Source organism: Eptesicus fuscus, chromosome 11, assembly GCF_027574615.1.
Source record: "Eptesicus fuscus isolate TK198812 chromosome 11, DD_ASM_mEF_20220401, whole genome shotgun sequence".
In the NCBI taxonomy this organism is placed as follows: Eukaryota; Metazoa; Chordata; class Mammalia; order Chiroptera; family Vespertilionidae; genus Eptesicus; species Eptesicus fuscus.
In genome coordinates, this window is record NC_072483.1 from 85,253,040 (window position 1) to 85,272,001 (window position 18,962).

The 18,962-nt window shown below is 43.6% G+C and overlaps 1 protein-coding gene across 1 annotated transcript in view; it reads right to left on the reverse strand.

Moving 5' to 3' along the window:
* The window catches only part of AOX1 (aldehyde oxidase 1), a 67,825-nt gene that overhangs the window by 26,633 nt on the left and 22,230 nt on the right, over positions 1–18,962 (reverse strand). Inside the window, exons 15-20 of the mRNA XM_054722964.1 lie at positions 17,871–18,033; positions 15,649–15,741; positions 12,566–12,735; positions 12,090–12,216; positions 8,033–8,155; positions 4,468–4,564 (exon numbers count right to left, since the gene is read on the reverse strand). Coding sequence (XP_054578939.1) covers positions 4,468–4,564; positions 8,033–8,155; positions 12,090–12,216; positions 12,566–12,735; positions 15,649–15,741; positions 17,871–18,033 — 773 coding nt within the window. The remainder of the gene's footprint in view (positions 1–4,467; positions 4,565–8,032; positions 8,156–12,089; positions 12,217–12,565; positions 12,736–15,648; positions 15,742–17,870; positions 18,034–18,962) is intronic.

Here is an 18,962-nt window from a genome sequence, read left to right on the forward strand (position 1 = left end):
TCTGAAAACTAAACACAAAGGAAATACCTTGAAAGCAGAGAGAGAAAAACATTCCCTCATCTATTAGAGAAAGATACTTCAAAAGACAGCAGATCAGTAACCATGAAGGCCAGAGGAACTGGTAACACATTTTTCTTCAAGTTCTAAAAGATCTGTCAGTTTTGAATTCTATATCCAGTGAAAATAGCCTTCAAGAATAAAAAGGAAATAAAGATATTCTCAGATGAAGGAAAACTAAGAGAGTTTGTCTTCAATAGACCTATCCTAAAATAACAAATGGCTAAGGTAAGTTCTTAAAACATACAGAAAGTGATTAAAGAAGATCTTGGAACATCAGGAAGGCAAGAGAGCAATGGAAAGAATAAATGTACAGGTAAACACAATAGACTTTCCTTTCCTCTTGAATTTTCTAAATGGTATTTGACGCAGAATTACCACGTTGCCTCTGGTGATTCTCAATGTATGTAGAGAACATTTTACAGACAATTATGTTGTAAATGAGGGAGAGCATATCTGGGCCAAAGGAATAAGGAATGTCCCATACCATGTCCAGGTGTGGTTGTCCAGTAAATGTAATGAAGATAAAGATTCACCACTTCATCCTATACATTAGTTACCTGTATACTTGTCACCACTTCCAAAAATCTACAAACAGTTAACATGGATGAGAACTGATCACTGATTGTCCAATAAAGTTATAAAACAAAAACACTAGTGATAAATCAAAATGGAATTCTAAAAAATGAGTTAAGAAACTCATTGGATGGCATGGAAAAAATTAAAAACAGAGGTTAAAAAAAAAACTCATTAAAAAAACAAACAAACGGAGCACAACTATGACAGTCATCATGCTAGGAGGGAGGCAGATTTTTTTTTTTTTTTTTTTTTTTTTTTTTTTTTTTTTTTGCTAATCCTCACCCTGAGAAGGCTAACCCCTATTTTGTAAAACTACTGTTTGAAATTCTCTGCTATTTAGACAGTCCCTTATTCTGTAAAGTCAAGTCTTCAATTTTTCGACAGCCCCTTATTCTGAAAAAATAACTTTGCTTTCTAGCCTGCTTGAATAATAAGGAAGATAAACTTAGCTGTCTGACCTTGTAGGCCAGAGACTGTTTACTCCCATGCTCTGCCAGATGTATTGTTTTAACTGAATAGAACTGTGTTGTTTTCAAGGCCACGAGCTTCCAGTGAGATAACGACTAAGCACACACAGGGCTGGCTCTTTAATAAAAACAAAACGTCTGCTTGTTGCTCCGCTCAGAATCTGAAAGACATTTTCTCCGGGCCGACCGGGGTATAATAAAGTGCAACTCCCATCTCTCTAAGCATTGCTTGGTTCTTCCGGGCTTCTGCAACAACTCAAGGATATTTTCCCCCCACTGATTTTTAGAGAGAGTGGAAGGGAGAGGGAGAGACACAGAGAGAGAAACATCGGTGTGCAGGCACCCCGATCAGGGCCAGGGATCGAGCCTGAAACGGAGGAACAAGCCCTTAACGGGAATTGAACCCACAACCCTTTAGTCCAAGGGCCAGTGCTTCAACCACTGAGCCAAACCAGCTACGGCAGACAGGACTTTTAAAAATTAAAAATATACCCAATAGTAGTGATTTGTAAATCATGTGAGGAAGATTCCCAAGGAAATCTTTTGTATTGGAGTCTGGACTTCCTAGCTCATCCACCATCTGAGTAAAGAAAGAGTGAAAAAAGGATGGACAGGTTCTGCTTCATTTACAAAACACAAAAACTGAAGTGTCAAGAGCTCAGATCTTGGTAGCAATGTAAGCTTTTATCAGGGCCTGTGCATTGAAAACCCCACTTAGCAGCAGGCTCCAGTTCGTGGTTTGCAATATTAATGATTGCACCTATCCACTCAAAACTAACTTTGTTAAATAGGCACTTCACTTAAAAATATGCAGAGCTAAAATAAATACTAGACAAGAGCCAGTTCTAGGGCGCTGCTATGTGGTGCTGCCCGCCCCTCCAGCCCCACACCCCCGTACCCTCCTCCACCCTGGGCATTGCTCTCAACGCTCTAGGCCGGAAACCAATTTGTTCAGCTAATCCCTGCGATAAAATTTCATCCCAGTATGGGTTTAGGAGTGATTCCTCCAGGCATATTTACATTTTAATACCGGCCCTTAAAGAAGGCAAAGCCGTCCAGATAGGAGGTTTATCTGTGCTGTGCCCAGCAGGACCGGCTGCGGGGAGGTAATCTCGGTCCTGGGGCTTCAGGCCTCTCGCAAATCTTGCTACAGAGATTGCCATCTCCCTCTCCGGCGGAAAGCCCGTCCCAGCCACGGAAAATGTAAAGAGATAAATGAGAAGCGGCTTAATGCAGAGGAGAGAACGTGCTAACTTCGGAATTGGAGAACTTAGGCTTGATGCCTGCTCGATCGCACGCCTCTCCGGCCGAGGCTGGCTCATTTGTGCGCCGTGCTCTTTAATGCCGGTGACCCCGGGGTGCAGGGGGGCTGAAATCCATCTTCACAGCCGGCAAAGGCAAACAATAACATCACCCTCTTCCAGAACACAGTGTAAGACTTGACGTAAGGCTGCCTGCATTTTATCTTGTAAGCACTCTTTGTTCTTGGAGCACCTGTTTCCCTAAGGGGCAGATCGAGGGCTGTGAGGACAATTACCTCCAATTATCTCCCATTGAAACAAGCAGTCAAAACATCTTCACCCAAATGACAACTGCCCAGTGAGAAAAACAAACAAACCTGGTGAGTGAAGAGAATGAAAACTTAAAAGCCCCCTTTTGACCTTCCTGTATCATTTGTATGTATACCTATGTACAGGGTGTGGTGCAGGTAGCAGGTTAAAATTCAGGTAAGAGACAAAATGAACACATTACCTAACTGAAATAAATAATTAAGTAAGATGCCAGGACCTTACATAAAAACATATTGTGGCACAGTGGAAGAATATTGATATTTCCTAAATATTGGTATTTCCAAGATGTTCACACCATGGACTCTCTATGCTAAACATGCTCCCTCTTCTCCCCCAAAACAAACTCAGCCTCCGAGTGTTTGCCACTTTATTCACCCTAAGAGTCACCCGGAGCACTGTTAAGACTGATCAGAAAACAGACTCCTGGGGTGCCCTGGATCCTCCAACTCTAGAATCCCAAGAAAGGGGTACAGGAATCTCCAGGCTGGTTTCATGAGCGTCTTCTAGTGAGAAAAACTGGGAAGCGATGGGTTTGATAAATGCATGCCGGCCAGGCCAGCATGTGAGCTCAACAACAGACAACCTTTTCTAGAGAAGAACAAAAACATCTTAAATAACAGTAATTGTCGCTAACAGTTACCGTCTCTGACTCTGTGCCAAGCACACATGTATTCTCTTTTACAATCTTCACAATGGATCTCTGAGATCAGTATTATTTTATCCATATAGAGGCATATTTCATTTTATTGCGTTTTGCTTTGCTTTACTGAGCTTAACAGATGTTGCTTCTCCTCCTCCTTCTTCTTTTTTTTTTTTGCAAATTGAAGGGGAGACCTTCCACCAGCCAAAAGATTACAACTCACTTTATTGCAGTGGTCTGGAACTAAACTCACAATATCCCTGAGGCCGGTGTATGCACTGGGAGGAAGAGAAGGAAGGAGAAAGGGAGGGAGAGAGTAGGAAGGAGGGATGCAAACTCAGAGAAAGAACCCGGGCTTGGGAAATCATTAAAAAAAAAAGAAAAGCTATCAATTCCAGACCAACTTTATCACTTAGTAGCTGTTGTATGAGGTCATGCCCCTTAACCACTCCGAGCTTCAATTCCCAGCCTGCAAGGTGGTTGTGAACAGAAATGTAACAACTATGGCCACAAGGCTCCCCCTTCATTTTTTCCCCAGGTAGTTTTACCGTCAGGAATTTGATCAACCACTTTATTTTTTTACTTATTTATTTTTAAAATATGTTTTTATTGATTTCAGAGAGGAAAGGAGAGGGATAGAGAGATAGAAACATCAATGATGGGAGAGAATCATTAATCAGCTGCCTCCTGCATGCCCCACCCTGGGGATCGAGCCTGCAACCCAAGCATGTGCCTTGACCCGGAATCAAACCGTGACCTCCTGGACCTCCTGGGTGACCTCCTGCTGACCTCCTGGTTCATAGGTCACTGCTCAACCACTGAGCCATGCCAGCTGGGCCGATCTACCACTTTAAGTGCTTCATCAATATTTCTATATTCCAATTTCCTTTCAGAGTAAGTGGTCACTGCATGGGGCTGGCATGGCCAAGGCCTCCCACTGTGCCTCCCTGCTGTGCTACACACACACATTCACACACACACACACACACACACATGCATTCACATGCGTGCACACACACATACACACACCACAGAGGGGACCGCGTTTATGAGTGAGGTGCCTGTTCCCCAGGAGCAATGTTAAATGTGACGCGCTTGGAAGGTTTTCGGGGTAGCTTCCCCTTCTCATCATTTTCCCCCCAGATAGTTTTACCTTCAACGATGTGATCAACCACTTTAAAAGCTTCATCAACGTTTCCACATTCCAGTTTCCTTTCGGGCTCAAAGAAGGACTTGTGTTGTATAGCTTCCTAGAAAGAGAACAGAAAAGTGAGGCCTCCAGGATGTGCTATCCAGCGCCACTCAGGAGCCACATGCAGGGCGTTGTCCGAGTCTGGGCAGCAGTCACCCCTTGCTCTGCCACCACACGCCTGCAGAGCTGAGCTGAGAACACACGCCTGCAGAGCTGAGCTGAGAACCGGGCTCCAGAGAGCTCCCCACAGAGCAAATACAAATGTCCTCATTTTGTGAAAAGAAAGACAGCATGCTCAGAAAAATCCTGGCACCCACTTGGTCCCAGAATGGAACTAATAATTCCCAGGCAGATTATTCTCTTCGTTCCACAACCCCACTGCACACGGCCAAGGCCACACAGAGCGGGGGCTCTAGGCCCAGGCGAGTTGTGTCCGGTTTTCCCATTTATTAGCTGTTTGACTGCGGGTCTATTACTTCACCTCTCTGAGTCGCATCTGTCAAAAGGGGGGTGCAGCTGTGCACACAGCTCCACGAGGGCGGTGGAGAGGAGTAAGCGCAATGAGGCACCTAAAGAGCTCACATGGCATAATGAGCGCTCAGTCAACGCCGTGAAGACACGCTAATGCTAAGGATCCGGGAGCCCTGCCTGCCAGCCCCACACTCCTCCTTTGGGGAGATGAGCACAGATTTGCACAGGGCAGGCAGTAGGGCACCTGGGACCTCCAGTCCTGGAGGTAAGATTCCATTACCAGCCCAGCATGGGTACCACAGATTATACACTGGCTCTTATTGGCTTCCCCTGGGTGCCCAATGAAGGGGAACAGTAGTGGGGACACATAACCTGGGATGCAGTGATAATAATCTAGGTTGGTTTTCTTACCTATCCTTAGGGATTTATCTCACTGTAATCCCTGTGCCAACTGGGCAATGCCACACTCCAGCATCATCTCCCACGATGACTGCCCATCCGTGGGATTCCCGCCTGCTGGCAGCTGGGATTCTCCTAATGCTGGTTCCCCTTTAGCCACACCAGTAGGTGTCTATCAGTACCTTACAGGGATGTCCTATTGGGATCCCGCCATTTCCTACACTGGAAAAGGGATTGATTTGTTTTTACTTCCGTGGGGCACAGATTCTTTGACAGAGTGTTTATTGACTGTTTCTATGACTGACCAGCTGTGTGCCCTGGGGGGCAACCCAGTCATTTAGTTTCCTCACCAGAATGGGGATAATAACAGTTTTTAATCTCATAGGATTGTTGTGAGAATGTAGTGAGTAAATGTAGGAAAGGAGCTTAGCACTATATAACTGCATAGTGAGCGCTGTGTGGGAATTAGCTAGTGTTGTTGATCATGATGACTGATGGGAGATTCTGGTCAAGAGCATATTTTTTTCTCACCAGGGTTATTGGCCTGACCCTTTGAGCCAAGAGTTTGCCCATTCAAACTATTAAAAACTCTAAAAAGCACAAGCTAGGTGAAACCTTAGAGATTAGTGACAGCGACATATTTTTTTTATCCTATTTTGACTGATACCACACTTTTCTACTGGAATCAATTCATGTGATTTTCTTATTAATCTAAGACCAGCTATTTCAGGTCGGAAATGGAAGTTGTTCTATAAATCCTATTTTTAAAAATTTAATCTCTTTCTACTTCACTTGCTGCTTGCTCTTTGAGCAACGTTGAGCCAATTTCCTGAAAAATTTCTGGTCAGGAAAGTGATAAAAATAACTTCAATATGTAGGGAGCTGGGCATATTTCCCTGCTATAAATGACTTTGATTAAATCTACTCTAATCTACTTGATTGACTTTGGAGAGCTTAATCCCTGATAAAAACACAAGATGGCTCTACTCCACAATGTCCAAGTTTCTTATTTGATGCTGGTCTTCTCTGGCAGGCAACAGAGGTCTGCTGACTGGAGTTGGGAAGGACAGAAAGAGAGTCTTATCTATTTGCTTATTTAGAATTGAATTTAGCTGGAAGGTAGGGGAAGGAAGAGAAGATAGCCACTGGTATTGGGCAAAGGATTACAAACAAAACTTTTGATGAAGCATTATGTAAACAATTTCTTATGGAGAAGTAATTCTAATTCTAAAATAGAATGTTGGGGGGGGGGGAAATAGAGTAAAATAAGGAAGCAGAGCAGGCAAGATATGATTGAAAAGGGTCTGAGAAGGGAACAACATGTTTGAACTTGAAACTGGCCAGGAAAATTTAGAAAAACTAATCACTCTTTGATTCCAATTAAACTTCCATATTTTTGTTTTCTTTGCATGATTTTATTTTAATTTTAAAACACAGAGGACACTGTCTAGAAATGAACTCTGAGCTCCTAGGCATAAAGCAGGAGATAGGCCAACTTTTCCTGGAGACACTAATCTTGGCCAAGTCATGTCCCCATTTCCTGCCTCAGGGCATGTGAGTGCCTGGAGAGCAAGGTGTCCATTATGCTGGGAAGATAATATTGCATTCCCAGAGCATATGGAGTCTGTATGTGCTGAATCTAATCTGTTCACGCTGCTTTTCCAACTTTCACATTTTGATTACTCAGTAAATTTTAAGAACCAATGAATTTATCATTTATCATTACATGGAGATGAGTCTTAAAACCTTTATAAATTTCAAACTCCTTTCTAAAATATAGGATAGGAAATGCAATTTATGTTGCCAAAATACCTGTAGGCATCATAGGATATGTTTCTCACACTCATTTAAGATATACATGAAAGAATCTAAAAATAGTGTCTCCAATGCTTGCTCCCTAGAGCATCTCGTTGGTTCTCACTGTGCCTGGGTGGAGAGTGTCTGGGTGAGTCTGGTTGAAGGTGAATACAGTAAGTCCTCACCCAACATCCATGGGCTCTTGTAACTGTGACAAAATGACATATAACAAAACCAAGTTTACCACGGGCTACCTGATGATGGAAACAAGAGTTAAGTTTTTAAGGCATCTCGTCAACATCATCACTACACAACGTTGAACGAACCAATGTTATTCAGGGACCTGCTCTATGGAGTTATGGGGTGTGTCTCCTCTTGGGGACATTGTTGGTTGTCCATCCAGCATTCCTCTCACCTGTCCCCTTCTAAACGATGCTCAGATTTCTGTTCAGGTCTCTACCACTCCCCCATCCAGCCCTTATCCTTCAAAGAAATCTGACTTTCCAGCAGTAATGAACAGATCCTCCGTTCCCCTGGTCAGTCATTAACCCAGAGCTGGACATGTGACTAAGGGGCCTGATGAGGCTGGATTTCGGGACTCATGGAATGCTGGGAAAACATTGTTCTCTCTTGCTTCTGGGAGCTCCTGGCTGCCATCCTGTGACCACAGGGGATAAAGCTCCTACTGTGGGCAGCAGGGAGAAGAGTTGGAAGATCAGGCTTCTTACTAACCCTGATATATTTGGGGCCAATGAAGCCCCCACTTTCTATCAAATGCTGTTTCCTGTTACTGTAACCAACATTTTTACTGAAACACCACAGAAATCCGCTCTTCTGGCCCCACCCTTGAACTCATTACCTCAATGGTTAGGATCACTGGCTCCAAATCCTGGTAGACAATCTTCACTCGCTTCGCAGCTCTCCTTGCCTGAATCTCAGAATCCGCAATCACGGCACAGACAAGCTGACCCACGCAAAACACCTGCAACAGAGAAGACCTTTGTGTTCCAGAAGGGCAGGCACCAGGCCCTCTCCTCTGGCTCACTCTTCTCTTCCCTCCTGGCACAGAGCTAGCCACACCGTCAGGGGCCCTTCACTAGTCCAACACGGTGCCATGTGAACAATGGCTTTGGGAGGACAGTGCACTGGTCAGAGTGAGGCTGCTGCCCCGGGCGCTGGGGAAGTTCGGGTCTTTTTGCTGCATCATTGGCAGTGGTGGCCGAAGAGGTTGAGAGTGATGCTGCCTCCCGTACAGCAGACTCGGGCTCCATCTAGGCCAAGCCCACAGAGCTGCCCAAGGGCCAGCTGGCCGAGGAGAGCCAGGCCCAGGGCATGGCCTGTGGTTGCCATCCCATGAGCAGGGCCGTTCCGAGAGGTAGCTTTTGGCTTCCCAGACGGGGAGGACCAGGAGGTGACAACCTATCTCATCCAGAGAGGAAGGAGAGAGAGGGGGGTGATGTGACACTGCTGGTGAGCAAATCTCTGCCCCAAACTGTGGGGGAGCAGAGGCTTTTCATGAGCAGACATGAGACTGGACTAGCCACGGTGTGACCAAGCACAGAACGCTGATCCTGTCACCCGCAGGTGGGTAGGCGGCCTAGGGAGTTGACACAGGGACCAGGCACAAAGTTGATGGAAAACAAAACAAAGACAAGGCTCCAGAAAGGTAAAACACTCAGGACTGAAAAAGTCACCAGGACCTTTTGTTCTCTCCCCCATCTTTTACCATGATCGCAATGAAAACGTAATCATTTATTTTTAAAATCTACATTAGACTAGTAGGTCTTTTCTACAGGGAACATATAGTAGCTTTATCATCAAGAAAAAAAAATGGTAGCAAAGCAAGTTAAATCCAGAATACACACACACACACACACACACACACACACACACACACACACACACACGGCATGTTTGTTGGGTTTGGGTAGGTGGGGGCAGTGGGGTGATAAATGAAACAAGAATGGCAAAACGTTGACAAATGTTGAATCTCTATTTTTGTGCATGTTTACATTTTCTGCAATGAAAGAATTTTATTTTTTATTATTATTTTAAAATATATTTTATTGATTTTTTTACAGAGAGGAAGGGAGAGGGATAGAGAGTTAGAAACACCGATCAGCTGCCTCCTGCACACCTCCTACTGGGGATGTGCCCGCAACCAAGGTACATGCCCTTGACTGGAATCGAACCTGGGACTTTTCAGTCCGCAGGCCGATGCTCTATCCACTGAGCCAAACCGGTTAGGGCCTGCAATGAAAGAATTTTAAAAGGCATAACATGCTATAGACAAATGTTGGAACAGGAATTGAACTAACAAAGGCAGTCCTTGACAATGACTCTGTTCCCTGCTCTCCACAAACACCTGGTTTTGCCTCTGTGACCCGGCACACAGACCTGGCCCCCAGAGGTTCACAATCAACGTAGCCACACCTCAGAGAGCAGGAACTCTTGTGCAGACAGGAATGGCTTTGCTTGTTTCGTTAGCATCGATGCAAAGGCCACAGTTCTCATTTTCTTCTGCCAAAGCCACACTCTTGGGGGAGTTCCAACCTTGACCTGAAACTCTCAGTCATCAAACTTTCGTCTTTATTAAACGAATCTGCTAGCAAGAGCCAGAGGCAGGGGCTGCCCCAAATGATGAAGCTCTTTTGGGTAAACACTGAACTGAGAAGCCTGAGTTCTGCATAAAACCTGTTGAAATGCCTTTACTGCGTTTTCTGATGACTGGAGATATGGTAGGCAAAGTTTTAATCATTTGAAACTTTCAAACAGCATTATTTCTCTACTCATTGACCTTGCTTCATGGAAAGGGGTGTGCGGAATATACAGATGAATCAGACATACAGCCTCATTCAAGGACTTTCACCAGGCCAGGGAAAAATATAGGGTGCCCTCCCAAAATGTACACACACACTTTGAATAATTATCAAGGCCGTATTTATTAAAGCACATCTCACGTTCAAAACTGAGCTATCAGCTGTTAAAGTGTGTATACATTTTGGGGGCACACCCTGTATCTAAGGCATGGAAATAAATAAATAAGCTTAATCCAAGGTAGAAGGTTCATGAAACGTCCACTTTGCCTTCTCCTCCAGACTTTAAGCTCTATGAGGGCAAGGACCACACAGGTCTTGTTCAGCTACAGTGAGCAGCCACAGTAGGTGCTCAGTTAAACAATGCCTGTTGACCTTGAGCTTAAACTTGAAGGAGGAATCAATAGCTAAGTAAACGAGCAAAGGAAAGCTGGACTCAAGTCCCATGCAAACCTCCTGCTCTCCAGACCTGAGGCTGTGTGGGGGCATTGCCCTCTGTGGACAAAAGGGCTCGAAGGCCCCTGGAACAGGAGACCAGCTCAGTTCCCTGTGTCTGCCGGAGCAAACCGGGAGAAAAGTCAGTGACTTCAGAGTGGCATCTTACTGCTTGTGTCACAGAATGGATCTATTCTCCCACCACCGCTCCCCAAAATGAGAATTAGGGGGCCAAGACAGAGCTGAACCCTAGTAAAGGTCGGTGGGGAATAACTAAAGGCCACCCCAGGATGCAGAGAGTGAGGGAAGAACACAAAAGGGAGTGACTGGCAGTTACTAGTATGTGCAAAGTTCCCTGCACATACTAGTAAGGGCACCAGGCACGCCAAGATGGTGACAGAATGTCACCTGACGTTAGACCAACAATCAGTAACTACAAGGCATGTGAGCACCAACTGTTCTGGGGTCTATTTTATTTTATTTTATTTATTTTATTTTATTTTATTTTTATTTATTTTTTAATCCTCCCCGAAGGATATTTTTCCATTGATTTTAGAGAGAGTGGAAGATAGGGAAAGACAGAGAGAAACATCGATGTGAGAGAAACACATCGACTGGTTGCCTCCTGCAAGTGCCCTGACCAGGGCCCAGGCCAGGCAGGAGCCTGCAACTGAGTTACATGAGCTTGGCCAGAATCAAACCCGGGACCCTTCAGTCCACAAGCTGATGCTCTATCCACTGAGCAAAACCGGCTAGGGTGTGTCTCTCTTCTTTTAAAATATAACTATTAGTTATAACTATACACAGATATACTTAGTTCAATGTTTTCACAAGAGATTTTATATATGATAAATCTATTAAAGCGACCAATACATTTGCTTACAAGGGTTACTGATTATTAAGGCTCTATTGACTTTCAACTACTACTAAGTTCCCACTTAGATGTCAGTGAGCCCCAACATGAAAATTGTAAACTATAATGCTTACGTGTCTTGTAAATATTTGATCAACGTGTTGTTGGTTGTGCTTTGCCAATGTGTGGATTCTGGGAAAGTGTGTATATCTGTTTCTTTTCGTATGTGTGCATTTCTGAGGGCATATTTGTTTAACTTACTTTTCACAGTGTTAGTTCCACACCCAAGGGCATATATAACCAATCCAATGTACAAAGGAACAAAAGCCTGCCCAATACATGGCAGTATGAGTGGATGAGTCAAGGTGAGTTCAGACTGGGAGAGAGAACTCCTGGATTAAAGGACAATGAAAGGCTTCATGGGGGAGACACCACTTGAACTTGGACTTGGACGTTGGACACACTGACTGGGGCCATGGCAAGAGATTCTCAGGAGAGAGATTAGCAAGTGAAAATGACCACTCTTCTCTCCTCATTTGTTCTTCTGTACTTGTTAGCAGTTAGGGTGTCAAACAATCTCACCAACTAGAAAATGTCAAACCATCAAGTACCTTTTACATAATGACTCAGCTTCTTATGTGGAAAATGAATATATGTGAAGTCATTCAGCATTAGAATATAGTGTTTTATAATAAGCATTAAAATATATAGGAATCCTTTGCCATGTGCCAAATGCAATGCTATCTTTGAGAAAATCGACGTGCCATGGTGGAGGAAGTTATTATTAAAACAGAAAGCAAAAAATTCAGTACCGTCTCTGAGTCCAGCAGTTTCTCAGGTTGGCCCAGAAAGCAGAAGGAGTTCACGCCTTGAAGGTGCTCCTCGGTTAGGACGTCCACCACACCTGGCAGGCTGAGGGCTTCCGACAGATCAATGGACCTGGATAAAGACACAGAGCAGGCTCCTCAGAGAGCCCCGCAGCCCGGGGACTGAAGGGGACAGGCTCAATTGGGGAACAAGATATGAGAGAGGCAAGATAAGTCAAAACCACTCCAGTAGTTCTCTGCCAGATGATCAGGGAAATCCCTGGGCCAAGGAAGCTATTCAATGGAGGGACAAACTAGTAAATCCTACATTTGGATCCCACCTCACCTCTAATCTTCATTGAATATCACCAACAAGTAGCTTGCCCTCCTCACACCCTTACTTGTCACTCATGTGACTTAGATGAGAAGGGAATCGTTCATGTCTACTGACGATTCTGATGAGTAAAAACTTTAACACTTACACAATCTTAGCATGAGCTCTTGAACTTGTTACAAAAGCCAAGAAAAGTTCCCCGTCCATGGCAGGCATGTCATCAAGGTAGATGGCTTCGCCCGTGGCATGCTTAATACCAGACTGGTGCATGATGGGATGGCCGATTGGGTCTTGAGGAGGCTGCTTTGGGTCTACCTCCTGTTTAATCAACAATCAGCATATCAGCTTTATAATCATATTATACACATCTCCCATAAGATGGTAGCTATATAATTAACATCTAAACCAGAACACTTTTGAAAACGGAAACTACCACTATTAACCTTTTGCACTCGGATATCGAGATTAAAATTACTCTTTGAATGTATCAATAATTTGAAATATAAAAAAATCCAAATAAATAAGTTTGTATGAAAAGAAACTCCAGTTTTTTATTCTATTGCCGCGCTTTGTAAAATCTGGGGTATTTAAAAAATTAAATCCCGAGTAGAATAAAGGAATCGAGAAAAAAGCAAGCGAGTGCAAAGGGTTAATAATAATACCAGGACAATAAGCCTATTTCAATAGTTCAATCAGGAACCTGGGATGGATGCCTAGCCCTGATGTTATTCTTATCTTTTTTCCCATTTTTTTTTAATATAGACCACAAACATCTCTAATACAAATCACATTTGTATAAGTAACTGAATATAACCCTTCTTGGTGATGTAAAATTATGCCTTTTTGCTAATGCTCATGGATTTCTTTAAATTTTACTATCAAAATATTTTTACTGTATGTATCTAAGCACAGCACATATATTCTGCTGAAGAGCACAATGACATCGTGACTATGTTTATAAGAAATGTGGAGGACATGTCTATTTTGAGTAAAGAAGCCTGCCAAGAGATTGAAGAAAAGTCCCAAAGGCTATCTTCGTCCTATTCTATAATCAAATACGAACTGGATTATTTTAGCTGAAGGCACTTGCTGTTTGGTAGTCAGCTGTGATGAATCTCCTGGGGAAAGAGGTTATGTTTGATGCTTGCTTCTATTTGTTCTGTGCCTAACGATCTGATGGAAGAAAGAATGCTGTCCCGTAAACTGCTGGTCTCTGGAAGCCGTGACAAATGCTTTCAAAGCGAAAGAACCGGCAGGGAGACAATGCTCATCATGAGCATGAGCGCGGAAGCTGCTCTAGCAATGTGGGTATCTCTGTGCGAGAAAAACCACAGGAGAAGCAACAACACTCATCTCTGGGAGGCACGCTGCTTCCAAACCCTGGCCTGCAATCCTTGATAGCAAACTCCCTTTTAAGGTTGTCAACTCCACGGAGATGGTCACTTTTCTCTGAGTGATTTGAATACCCATTAATCTGTTGTGGTTTCTTCCTATCGTTTACTCCATTGTCAAGGTTAGGTATTTATAAGCTAAAAGTTGTAGCTGTCTGATTTTGCTGACTACAAAGGTAGGTGGCAGCCGTTTTCTTTTTTTAATCCTCATCCAAGGATATGTTTTTAGTGATTTGAGAGCAAGAGAGAAAGAGGGAGAGAGAGAAATTTGATGTGCGAGAGAAACATCAATCAGTTGCCTCCTGTACTTGCCCCCACCAGGGATCAAACCTGTCACCTAGGTATGTGCCCTGATTGGGAATTGAACCCGAAACCTTTTGGTGTAGGGGATGATGCTCCAACCAACTGGGCCACCCAGCTGGGCTGGCAGCTGTCTTCTTTCCTTCCTTCCTCCCTTCCTTCCTTCCTTCCTTCCTTTCTCCCTCCCTCCCTCCCTCCCTCTTTCTTTTCTTTTCTTTTCTTTTCTTTTCTTTTCTTTTCTTTTCTTTTCTTTTCTTTTCTTTTCTTTTCTTTTCTTTTCTTTTTTCTCTTTCTTTCTTTCTTTCTTTCTTTCTTTCTTTCTTTCTTTCTTTCTTTCTTTCTTTCTTTCTTTCTTTCTTTCTTTCTTTCCAGCTGTTTTTAACAGTCAAAATAATCACTTTAAATGGAGTATGGTGTATCTGAATTTTTGAACATATTAAACTTAAACCCTGAAGGGCATACACCAACTTCAATATTCATTGCAACATACTGTAAGATTTTATAACTAAATCCAACAACATATTCAATGCTCTTGACTTAATAACACCCTCCAGGTGAAGTTTCTTAATAATAATTTCAAGGAAAAACACATGGAGTCTTATCCAGTTTACCAATGGGATGACTGCAGGTGATATTCTTATGATGTTGTGGCAGAAAATGCCGTTTGAAATGTCTGAGGGACTCTGTTCTCCCTGATAGTCAGTTTTCATTTAGGGGAGCTCGAAATAGCCCTTAGAACTTAGGTTTGATCCAACTCTAAAACATAACTCACAGAAAAGCCCCTGGGTGAGTGGGGATGGGGAGCAAAGTAGATTCACATCCAAACAAAATAAATTAGCAGCTCTTTTACAAACATTACTTCATGTCATCAACGACCAGGGCCTGTGTTTTTTGGAAATAAAAGCAAAGCGGCCCCAGGGCCCTGACACAGAATGAGACTGTGGGGCTCCGACTTCCACATATCTTTTTCCGACTTCCGACTGCCAAAGGCAGAACATGTGGCAAGCCAGCAGCTCACGCACATGACAGTACAAGGCCACAGAGCCTAGCACACCGCCTTCAAGATCAAAGCAGACATTTTTTTAAAAAAATGGCCATTGGTGCCGAAACCGGTTTAGCTCAGTGGATAGAGCGTCGGCCTGTGGACTCAAGGGTCCCAGGTTCGGTTCTGGTCAAGGGCATGTACCTTGGTTGCGGGCACATCCCCAGTGGGGGGTGTGCAGGAGGCAGCTGATCAATGTTTCTCTCTCATTGATGTTTCTAGCTCTCTATCCCTCTCCCTTCCTCTGTGTAAAAAAAATCAATAAAATATATTTAAAAAAATAAATAAATAAATAAAAATAAAATGGCCATTGGTAGCTTGGTTTTCAGTCACAATTCTTCATTGATTTTGAAACTTTACTGAACAGGAAAGAAGGCTGTGAATTCACCAGAGGGAGCTCGGCTTACTGGGCTTGAGAATCACTGAGGGTGAGTGGGTCTGCGTGAAGGAATTATAGCCAGGCCCGTAGAATAAAAAATTAAAAAAAAAGCCACTTACCTGGTACTTCAGTGCACTCTGGCGAGGCCTAGAATGAAGGTCTTCTAGAGCACTCTCATGCTTATCTGCAAGGCTAGGATAGTGAACAGGGTCCTGAAAAGTAGAACCAGCGTGGATATGTAAAATGTGCTCGAGTGGCCTCCAAAGGGAGGCTAGCGTGGTCCTTAACCAGCGGCTCTACTCTGAAGTCTAACGTTTGCAGAGGCCTCCCCCATCAGAGCCCTGGAAATACAGCAGCTCGGGCCTCCGGGCCACACGCCCTGGAAGGTCACACTGAAGAGCCGAGTGGACCTAGCAGGCCACTGCCTTCCAACAGCTCTGTCTCCTATGGCTGTCTCACAGGTTTGGTACTCAGGCACCAATAATGCAGGGAGATAAAAGCTAAATAAATACAATGGAAAGGGGTAGAATGCCTAAGCCAGGAGAAAGAGTCAAAGCACACCACAACAATGCATAAAACTCTGCACTGCCAGCCACTCGCCAACTCTCCGAGAGAAAGGACAACACAGAGGCCCACCTAGCTGCAGCCCCACCAAGGAAGCTTTCCAGGGTCCCAGGAGGAACGCTCCTTAAAACCAAGGGAAATGGGTCATTTGGGTCATTATCCAAGGCTTTGAACAATACACCTAATGGTTATTTTTCACATTAGTTTTTTAAATAGTAGGCTATTATTTTTAACTAAAGGCCCAATGCACAAAGATTTGTGCAAGAATGGGCCTTTCTTCCCCTGGCTTCCGGCACCGCCTTCGCTCCGGCCCAGAGCCACCTTTCCGCCTTCCCACACCGCCCAGAGGTCTGGAGCAGCTGGGACAGTGTGGAACACCCTTCCCCCAGCCACTCAGCGCCTGTGTATGCAAATTAACCCACTATCTTTGTTGGGTTAATTTGCATACTCACTCCTGATTTGCTGGTGGGCATCATGGAAGCACAGTTAATTTGCATATTACTCTTTTATTAGTGTAGATAGTAGAGGAATACTGAATAGAGGAAGTTGAATTGAAAGTATGAGACTATAAGGCAGAAGCTTTGAATTATATCACTCAATTCACCCAAGAAATTGTATTAGTTTGCTGTTAATTGGAGGAGTCTACAATTGGCTTTAGTTTTTTTCTCTTGTGATTACCTGGTGATAATATGTCACTTATCTATGATTTCAAGCTTTTGTTCTCAAAAATTTGATGCAACTGTTTTGGTTCTTAGTTGTTCCTCTATATGATGAGAAGATACCTCCAGAAGCAATGAGAAGAGAGAACGTGTGTCTCTCACTTAACCTTTTGCACTCGGATGTCGAGTGTGACGGTTATTGAATGTATCAATAATTTGAAATATAAAAAAATCCAAATAAATAAGTTTGTATGAAAAGAAACTCCAGTTTTTTATTCTACTGCCGTGCTTTGTAAAATCTGGGGTATTTAAAAAATTAAATCCCGAGTAGAATAAAGGAATCGAGAAAAAAGCAAGCGAGTGCAAAGGGTTAACGTGCTCATACTAATTTCTATACCACAGAAAGGATGTGCTTGGCTTCTGCTCAGTTGGTTGTAGTGTGGGATTAATGAGGCCAATATGGCTCAAGTTCCCTATGAGCCCAGCAAATTCATTCAGAGAAATTCTTTTAGTTGTGCCCTCCCTTGCCAACAATCTTTTAACTAAATGTCTGTCAAAAGGGAGACCAGGCAGAAGAATGCCTGGATGAATACTGCTCTTATTGAGGCTAGTACTAGGCAGTCTTCATCATGTTCCTCTAAAGCCCTGGGCTGAATAGCGACCACAGTCAGCCCTGTTCCTATGATGGCCCATTTCACAATGACCTTGTGGAGTGGCTGCCATCATCAGTTTACAGGTGAGGGAAATGAAGGTGAACCAGAGAAGAAAGCCAAACTCATGAAGGTAACCCCCAATCGGTGGGAGAAGTGCTTTCCCTGAGGGAAAGTATATTTAAATCATAAACTAGTTTTCTGCACCCCACCTAGACAAACAAGGGATCAGAAACAAAAGAACTGAGTGGTGTTAAACACAATCCTATACAACTGCATGCTCTACTTGCAACTCTCCCCCAAACTACAGGCCATCAACAGACAGCCTGAAGTAGGCCCAGCAAGCCCACGGGTTCCTAATCTGGATTGTCTTTTCTGTTCTACAGCCATTGGGCAGGGGGTTGTTGCCTCCACTTGGGGTATCCCCCTGGCCCCTAAAGCTGGGAAATACATGGTCAGTTCACTTACCATCCTCCTTAAAAGCTGTGACACTTCCAGGTAGAACTTGAAGAGGAAGCTGATGATGAGAGTCCTCTTGAACTCCACCTTCCCGCCCGGAGCTGAGCCTGGGAGGGAGACTTCGTCCAGGACCAGCCTGCAAGCTGCGTCCAGCATCTCTTCATTCCAGGGCCTGTGAGGGTCAAAAAGAGGACTCCTTGCCTGACAGGACTCCTTATCTCACAGGCTCAGCCAGTGTGCGAGACAAATAGCCACAATCTAGTGCAAGCTTCGAAGTCAGGCAACCCACATTCAAACCACAGTGCACCACTCTCAAATCGTCTGGCCCAGGCCCCCTCTTTGTCATCTGTAAAAGGGAAATAATAGTAGGATCCACCTCGGGGAATGGTCATGAGGAAGAAATGACAACCTGTGTTAAGTCCTCAGCCCAGGATCAACACACTCCTGTATCACTAGAATGTTGACTGAAAGACAGGTTTTGGTTTTAAGCATCTTATATGTAGTCATGCATTTAATCCCCTCAATTGTCCTGCGTGGTGGGGGTGACTGTAGCCTTTTGACATAGGGAAATTGAGGTATCGTAATGTTAAGTAAACTGACTGAGATCACACAATTAATAGGGCGTGAACTGAGATTCGGACCTACGCAATTTGGCTCAATCGAGCTCATGTTTTAACTATCTATTAGGAAATGGTAACTGATACCTGGAAGTATTCAAGAAATATTGGCTACTAGTATCACCTAAAAAGTCAGGTAAGCAAATGCATTTAGCAATTTATGATAAAACAAACTACCATAATCTGTTTTTCATCATAGTAAATTATTCTCTCAAAAAAGAATGATGTACTCATTTTGCTTACTATGTGCTATTGGGATATGGTCTCTCTCTCTCTCTTTGTCTCTCTGTCTCTCTCTCACACACACATACATATACACGCACACAGACAGACTATATGATTCTCACTTCAGAATTCACTAAAATCAAGAGCTATGGAAATAATTATAAAATCATATTGGAACTCCATGCCATTAAATAAAATGTAGTCAGCATGCTGCTTCTTACAATTTCATGTCATAAAAAAAAAAAAAAATAAAGAGCTG